Below are 8331 nucleotides of genomic sequence, written 5' to 3' on the forward strand. Positions count from 1 at the left end.
TTTCATAAGCCATACCGAAAAGCAAATGAAGCTGAGCGGGGCGCCGCTGGTAATACCAACTCCTCCGGAGGCTGAGGCAGGAGGATCGCAAGTTCAAAGCCAGGCTCAGCAATTTAGTGAGATCTTCTTGAAAAACAACAACAACAAAGGGCTGGGGATGTGGCTCAGTGGTTAAGCACTCCTGGGTTCAATCCCCTGTACCAAAATGTAATAAATAAATAAATAGGGCAGGGATGTAGCTGAGTAGTAAAGCTCCCCTGGGTTTAATTCCCGCGGAATGGGGTGGGGGAGTAATCCTTGCCAGACTGAGATAAACCAAGGGCATAAAATTGAATTTTTCTGTCTCCCGCTAACAAATGGCTTTACCAGCTTCACTATCTCTTAGTCAAGATCATCCACCTGCAGGAAACTGGTATCTAGGGCCAGTTGTAAAACATTTATTTGGTCTATGTCTCTGTTTCCTGACATTCAACTCCTTAAATCCCTCTAATCTCCAATTGATGCCTTTATACAAATGAGTCAAAAAATGACTGGCAGCTCTCAAGGCAGCTTCAGGTAGGGGGGATGGTCACCAGAAAGACCAAGATCAGACTAGAAGATTGGGTCTTTAAGCCCCATCCCTCAACTTCTGGTGTGTGGGGGGTGCTGAAGGTTAAGTTGATCTCCAGTGTGGTCAATGGCTTATTCAGTCATGCAGGAAAAACTCCACAGGACAGGCTTGAGAGCTTCCGGATAGCTTAACACCTGGTGGTTCTTGGAGGGTGGCCCACTTGCACAAGGCAGGGAAGCTCTGAGCCTGCTCCTAAACCTCACCTCATGCATGTCCCCATCTGTATCCTTTGTGGTAATTTCCTTAATAATAAACTGGTGAATGTTTTCCTGAGTTCTGTGAGCCCTCTAGCAAGTAGATAGAACCTGAGGAGAGATTTGTAGGAATCTGATTGATAGCCAATGGATCAGAAGCACTGGTAAAACAACTTGGGGCTTGACACTGGCACCTGAAGTGAGGGAGGAGCACTCTTGGGGACTGAGCCCTCAATCTGTGGCGTCTGACACTCATGGCAGACAGTGGCAAAACAATTAAATCAGCAGGGCGATGTGGTACAGGCCTATAATTCCAGCAATTTGGGAGGTTGAAAAAGGAGGATCCCAAGTTCCAGGCCAGTCTCAGGAATTTAGGGGTGCAGCTCAATAGCTCAATGCTGAAGTGCCCCTGGGTTCAATCCCCAGTACCAAAATAAATAAATTGAATTAGAAGACATCCGTCTTCTGCAGAGTTGCTTTCTTGCCCATTCATGAGGAAACATCTGTATACCTTTTGAAGTCACAGAAGCCTAATGTTGATTGTTGAATCAAAGTATGCGAGAAACTTGAGTTAGGTTTGTTTATTTCCTTTATAGTATCAGAGCCAGAAACAAGTGTTCCATTTGGCTGAACTATGTATTTTCAATAATTTGATTTTCTTTTTTCTTCTTCTTCTTTTTTTTTTTTTTTTTTGGTGTAGAGTATTGAATCCGGGGCATTGCACATACTAAGCATGCACTCTCCCACTGAGCTACACCCTGACCCTATAATTTGAATTTCTAGATGGGTTTTCAATTCTTTAAACTCCCATAGATACTGATTCCTACAACCTACACGTTTATGTTACCTGCCTCAGTGTCTGAATTTTCTTCCCACTGATATGACAATTTAACCAATGGCTCATGCACAAAAGGAACAATATACCACCATCAAAAGTGATGACAGATATACACTATACAGCCTGGAAACATGTTTCTGACATATAGTTAAATTAAAAAACAGGCTACAAAAGTATGATCCCAGTTCGTCTCAGTGGTACACACCTGTAATCCCATTGACTCAGGAGGCTGAGGCAGGAGGATTGCAAGTTCAAAGCCAGCCTCAGCAACAGCAAGGCGCTAAGCAACTCAGTGAGACCCTGTCTCTAAATAAAAACATGAAAGGGGCTGGGGATGTGGCTCAAGTGGTAGCGCGCTCGCCTAGCATGCGTGCGGCCCAGGTTCGATCCTCAGCACCACATACAAAAAAAGATGTTGTGTCCACTAAAAAAATAAATATTAAAATTCTCTCTCTCACTCTCTCTGGAAAAAAATAAATAAATAAATAAAAACACAAAATAGGGGTGGGGATGTGGCTCAGTGGTTAAGTGCCCCTGAGTTCAATCCTTACCCACCAAAAAAAAGTATGATCCCATAAGTCCTACTCTTTTAACTATACATGTATGTATTCTATGTGTTCTAAAGGCTGGATAATCAATACCAAAGGGTTAATTGCGATTATGTAAGTAAGTTTATGACTTCTATTTTTATTTTACTTATTTTTTGATGCTGGGAATGGAACCTAGGACACTTTACCACACCCTCACCTCCTCTATTTTTTTTTTTCATGTGAGGGTACCAGGGATTGAACTCAGGGGAATTCGACCAAGCCACATCTCCAGCCCTATTTTGTACTTTATTTAATGACAGGGTCTCACTGAATTGTTTAGCACCTGGCTTTTTGCTGAGGCTGGCTTTGAACTTCAATCCTTTTGCCTCAATCTTGCAAGCTGCTGGGATTATGGGGTTGCACCACCATGCCTGGCTTCTATTTTTATATGTATGTTTGGTTTTGTTTTGTTTTTTTTTTTTTACAACAAATCTGCATAACTTGCATAATAAAATAGTATGAAACTGGGGAATGAGAGTTAGAGGTAAAGCAACTGCTCAGCATGTGCAAGGCTATGGGTTTGATCACTGGTCCCACAAAAAAAGAAAAAAGATAAGAAATGAACTTCTTTCCCTCCTTGTTTCCCCTGGTCTTAAAGGTTTAATTTTTTAACTTAATTTTCCTCTTTTATAAGGCAAACCATGCTGAAAATAAGGACTTTGTGATTTTTTTTTCTTTCTTGGTGTTATGATTGAACCCAAGACCTTGAATATGCCAAGCAAGCACTCTGTCACTGAGCTACACCCCAAGCCAACCTGTGACTTTTTTTTTTTTTTTTGGTACCAGGAATCGAACCCAAAAGCACTGAATCCCTGAGATCCATCCCCAGCAATTTTGAAAAATTTTTTGTTTTGAAACAGGGTCTCACTAAGTTGATTAAAGCCTCAACTAAATTGCTGAGGCTGGCTGTGAATCTGCGATCCTCCTGCCTCAGCCTCCTGAGCCACTGGGATTCCAGGCATGTGCCACTCCACTTGGCTCAGACTATGTCTTAAAAAAAAAAAAAAAAGCTGGGGATGTAGTTTAGTGGTAGAGTGTTTGCCTGGTATGTGCAAGGCCTTGGTTCATTTCCCAGTGCTAAAAACAAAACACTAGGTAACCGACTTTTTAACAGGGTTAGGATGCTCCTAAACTCCTGGGCTCAAGCTATTTTCCTGCCTCAGTATCCCTAATATGATGCCAATGCTCCCAGCAAGCTGAGCTGATTTATTAAATCCTAAGGCAAAGGGTTCTTCTCAGTGCCCCTTGAAATACTGACACCAGGGGGCAGTCTGCTGCCTCTGTTGAGTGGTGGGCCTGCCTTAGTTTTGGATCTGACATAGCTCTGTCCAGACATTTGAGGCCTTTGGATTCTAAACAGACAAGCTTGATGTGCCAAGCCTCTTTTCTCTGTATCCCACAAGCTGGAGCCAAAACTGGCCCCGGGAAGATCAAAGACAACTTGGCCCCTCTTTCACCTCTTGCTTCCTGGCTATTCCAGCCACTATCAGAACAATATCCCCTAATCGGAACATAGAAGAATCTTGTTCAAGCACAATGCTGCATACCTGTAATCCTAGCTACTTGAGAGAGAGAGGCTGAGGCAGGAGGATCACAGATTTAAAGTCAGCTTTGGCAACTTAGGGAGACTCTGTCTCAAAAAGGGTTGAGATGGTAGCTCAGTCATAGAGCACCCATGGGATCAATCGCCAGTACTCCACAGGGAGGAAAAGAAATTATTGAAGTGACTGAAGATTTTGCCACCCTATCAACTCTTCTACCCAATACCACACCAGGACACAGTGATTCTCATTTATTTTTCACCCCCAACAAGGCCTCTCCCTCAATTCTGCTCTTTCTGTACTCCAGGCATCTGCATCCACAACCCTCTTTTCTCAGGGAGGCCTCTGGGTCCCTGTGGAAATGGTCTCTGAGAAGTGCTTGAGTGGATGGAGACAGAAACTCCAATAGAGAGATCCCCAAGCGATGGCATCACCTTCCTGCCAACTCTCTCATTGCCTCTCCTTTAAAGCAGAAGGAGTGCCAGCCCTCTGCTTCAGTCAGATCTTGGGCTCCTAGGGCCTTGTACAAATCCATGGCCGTCTTGTTCCAGTCCAGAACTGCCAGGCGGAACTGGGAGCAACCTTGATCCAGGGCCACCTGTGGAGAAGACATTCCTCATTGTTCTGAGGCCAAAAAGTTGAAGAATCTCACCCACTCATTCAATTCACCCTCATACATCTTTGCTTTTTCAGACCTAGCTTGTAGCTCCCACCCTTCTCACCTTAGCCACAGTCTTGATTATTTTGGAACCAATCCCCTGACCTGTTAAAAGGAGAAACACAAAAAGAACCATTGTTTGAGTTAAAGGAGATCAGAAAAAGCATTAGGCTCAGATGAGGGGAGAAGGGGATGGTGGTGGGTCTGTGGTCTGCTCTGTATCCACCCTGGTCTAAGCCCCTGGCCAGTACCCCGATATTCTGGCATCACATAGATGTCTTCCAGATAAATGCTGCGTCCCTTCCATGTGCTGTAGATGAAGTAGTAGAGCCCGTAACCCACCACACAGGGTTCTAAGAGAGAAAAAAAAGAGGGGTAAGGCCTCTGGAAAGAACAGCGGAGAGGACTGAGGCTGACTGGATAAGTGCTCTTACCCTGTAATTCCCCAGGTCCTGGAAGAATCTCTGCTACCAAACAGTGATAGAGAGGATTCTCTCCAAAGCCATCTGCTCTCAGGGCTGCAGAGATTGGGAAATGTGAAAAGAGGGAGAAAGAGGACCTTGTGTGTATGCCCAATTAGGAGCTGCTGCCCAGTAAACACATCCCTCACTTCCTCCCCAGCCCCCCGTCAGGGCACGGTTGCTGAGCCCCCACCTTCTTCACTGATCTTCACCTGATCCGAGAGTTTCTCGTACTCAGCCAGTTCCTGCGGTGCGGGATCCAGGCAAGATTAGAGTAGGAGGGCCCGGATGCTCCCAGAGCTAGATCCCAAGGCCTGCCCCTCCTCCACGCCCACTTCCCACTCCCGGGCTCAGGCCTCTCCGCTCTGACCCCCTGCTTTCCCGCTCCCCAGCCTTCACCCGAATCAGCCTCAGGATGTCTCCACAGTCCCCCTCCTTGGCCTCTCGGATCCGCACGGAAGCCATCCGGATCCCCACCGTCTGGAACAAGGACAACGACCCCCACTCGTGTTCGGCAGGGCCGAGCAAAGAGCATACAAGCTCGGGTCACAAAAAGCCGGGAGAGAGGGGTAGCGGAGGTGCCATGGCTTCTCAGCCCGGGTTCTAATATTTCCAGAAGAGCAGAGAGAACGCGAGAGCCAGTGAGTTGGTCCTCACCGCCAGGGTAACCACTAAATTTGCCCGAAGAGCCGAGCCGACTAGCCAATCAGATTGCAAAACAGGCTAAACCCCGCCTCCGAAAGCAAGGTCTGGTGACTGGGCCCAGGTCAGAGATCAAAGCTTCCAGTCCAAATGTCCATCAGAGATACCCGCGCCTTAGAAGTAACCCTGTGCTCCTTTAATTGAAGTGTGCAGTGATTATCTGCTTCAGCTTTCACTCACTCACCCATCCATTTCGGATCCACCCGAACCCTGGGTGAATCCCCAAGCCCCCCAGCTGTTAAAGCTGTATCCTACCGTTTTGTTTTATTTCTGTTGTTTCAGTGCTGAGGATCAGACCCAGGGCTTCTAGGCAAGTGCTTTACCAGGGAACTATACCCCCACCCCTATTTTCTACGGCTGTTGCGTGGCTCAAAGTGTTTCTTCTCTCAGGGACATTTGTATTTTAAAATCGGTCAGGGAGAGGGTGATGATTTTCCTCTGGTAGACTCTTGGGCCCTGTAATCAATGGATAAGGGATATCTTTAGGAGTGGGGCCAGGTTATTTCTTAGTATCCACTAAATCACACACAAAGACAATAGTTCCTTGTGAGACAAGTGTCAAGAGGCCTGGGAAAACTTAGGGAGGAGTTCAGACACTGTGCCTGCATTATCTCAGTGAACCCTCATGCACAGCAACCCATAAAGAAATGATTATTTCCTTCATTTGACAGACAACGACACTGAAGCACAAAGGTGAGGTGACTTTCCTAAGGTCATTCTGCCAGATAATTGAGATTCCATGTCTCATCTCTAGCCCTGATGCTAATTGAGCAGGGCAGGATCCTTTGCAGACCTCAGATCTGCTAAGTATCCTCTGCAAGTAGATAGAATGCTAGGTCAGGGTCTAGGGAAGAAGAGGGGACATGGAATGTCTTCTCTCAGCTCATAAACTTGTCCTCTGCTGTGGGGGATGGTAATGGAGGGACTCTGTCCCTAACCCCAGTTACCTTCAGAGGGGCCGCAGGGTCAGTGTCCCAGTTTCCTGCCCCCCCTTCTTCCCCCCGGGTAACCTTTAACCCTCCACCACCCATGTGCAAGGCTGCCTCCCCCACACATTCTTCTCAGAGTTGTCTGAGCCACAGAGTGGATTGCTGCTGACTATGGAGAGCAGAGGCCCACTGGTCACCTCACATCTGCTGCTGCTGCTACTGTTGCTGCTGCTGCTGCTGCCACCTCACACTCACCAGGGATGGACTCTGGAACACCTTCTTCCTACCCAGGTGCAGAAGTGGGACAGGGTCCTCAGCTGTGTGTGTATTTAAATGAACTGCACTTTGGCTCCATCCTTTTCTCTTCTCTGGTCCTGTAGCAATGTCTTTCTTGCCATCTCTGATGTGTCCTTCACCCAACTTGTTTATCTTCTTTTTCTAACAGAGGGCCCAGGACCCTCCTGCTAGGCACCTCAGCAATGACCTAGGACAAGAGCCTGTAGCTGTAATGACCTTTGACCTCAGCAAGATCAACAAGTATGGGGTTCACCTATCCTCTGGACCCAGCCCCCTGACCCTACCCTGTCTCCACCTTTCCATGTCTCCCTTTTTCTGTCTCCCTGAACTCCACCTCTTCCACCTCAAAGGACACACCCATATGCAGTCTTTCCTTCTTCATCCTATCAGAACCTCCTCTTCCTTTGAATTTCGAACCTGGGATCCAGAGGGAGTGATTTTTCATGGGGATACTAATGCTAAGGATGATTGGTTCATGCTGGGGCTTCGGGATGGCAAACCTGAAATCCAACTGCTCAATTCCTTGGCCCAGCTTACAGTAGGTGCTGGACCTCGGCTGAATGATGGGAAATGGCACCAGGTAAGCTAACTCTTTTGCTTCAGGAAGGGGTGTCTTGGGCTGGTATAAAGAAGGAAAACAGTACCAAATTATTGGCATCCTTTGTCATTGGCATCTCATCAAATCTACACAAAACCTCCATGATGTAGCTACTCTTATCTCTGTTTTTTCAAATGGAAATTCGAAAGCTTAGACAATATATAAGTGAGAAGACCTGAGTGAGCTAGGGATGCCAGTTGTGTCTTCAAGTGCACATTCTTAGAACCATACTAGGTTGTCTCAGAGGAAAGGGGAAGTTACAGACCACAGGGGCCTCTGTGTCTACTTCTCACCTCCTTTTGCAGGTGAAAGTGAAGATCGAAGGGGACTCAGTACTGCTGTGGGTGAATGGGGAAGAGATACTGCGCCTGAGACAGGTCTCTGGGCCCCTGGACAGCAAACCCCAGTCCATCATGAGGATTGCACTGGGAGGGCTGCTCTTCCCCACCTCCAACCTTCGGTTGCCGGTAACTAAATCACAGGGGTAGGAACCAAGACTAAGCTGTGGAAATAGAAATCCAAATTTTAGGGAAAGAAGATGGGATAAAAGCTGTGTGGGGGAAGCCAAATGTTTGTGTTTCAAAGGGAAATAAATTGAGTGGGGGGAGGCTGGGACTGAGGCTCACATACCCTGATTTCAACGGCCCAACATTATTCCTCTTCTGCACCCACTCCAGCTTGTCCCTGCACTGGATGGCTGCTTGCGCCGGGATACCTGGCTAGGCCAACAAGCCCAGTCCTCATCCTTTCCCTCCACGACCTTCAGAAGTTGTGATGTGGAGTTACAACCTGGGCTGTTCTTCCCTCCGGGGACCCATGCAGAATTCATTCTCCAAGGTAGACTTCTTGGAGACTGTTTTTCCCTCCATGGCCAGCTCTGTCTTCCTCTGTCTCCCTCCAACACTAGGAGGTC

The 8331-nt window shown here is 47.1% G+C and overlaps 2 protein-coding genes across 3 annotated transcripts; one reads left to right on the top strand and one right to left on the bottom strand.

The window, feature by feature from the left end:
• Window positions 1-4009: 4009 nt before the first annotated feature.
• Sat2 (spermidine/spermine N1-acetyltransferase family member 2) lies at window positions 4010-5564 on the bottom strand. Of its 2 annotated transcripts, XM_046462019.2 has the most exons (6): window positions 5292-5496; window positions 5086-5137; window positions 4866-4949; window positions 4683-4784; window positions 4496-4536; window positions 4010-4371 (listed from the first exon to the last, which is right to left on the bottom strand). In XM_046462019.2, exons 1-6 carry the CDS (start codon window positions 5355-5357, stop codon window positions 4204-4206), a joined length of 513 nt encoding a protein of 170 aa, XP_046317975.1. In that variant the 5' UTR covers window positions 5358-5496; the 3' UTR covers window positions 4010-4203. The 2 variants fall into 2 exon arrangements, with proteins under 2 accessions (XP_046317975.1, XP_058440871.1); XM_058584888.1 differs by lacking the exon at window positions 5086-5137 and having other exon boundaries at window positions 5292-5564.
• On the top strand, window positions 5559-8255 carry Shbg (sex hormone binding globulin; the record flags this gene model as incomplete). Its single annotated transcript, XM_046462076.2, is given in 5 exon segments — window positions 5559-6814; window positions 6969-7060; window positions 7211-7400; window positions 7724-7885; window positions 8096-8255. Coding segments are annotated over 5 exon segments (724 nt in total), but the record flags the coding sequence as incomplete, so codon positions are not given.
• Window positions 8256-8331: the final 76 nt, after the last annotated feature.

Source organism: Marmota monax, unplaced genomic scaffold, assembly GCF_021218885.2.
Source record: "Marmota monax isolate L192 unplaced genomic scaffold, Marmota_monax_Labrador192_F-V1.1 WCK01_AAM20220418_F8-fsc00392, whole genome shotgun sequence".
NCBI lineage: Eukaryota > Metazoa > Chordata > Mammalia > Rodentia > Sciuridae > Marmota > Marmota monax.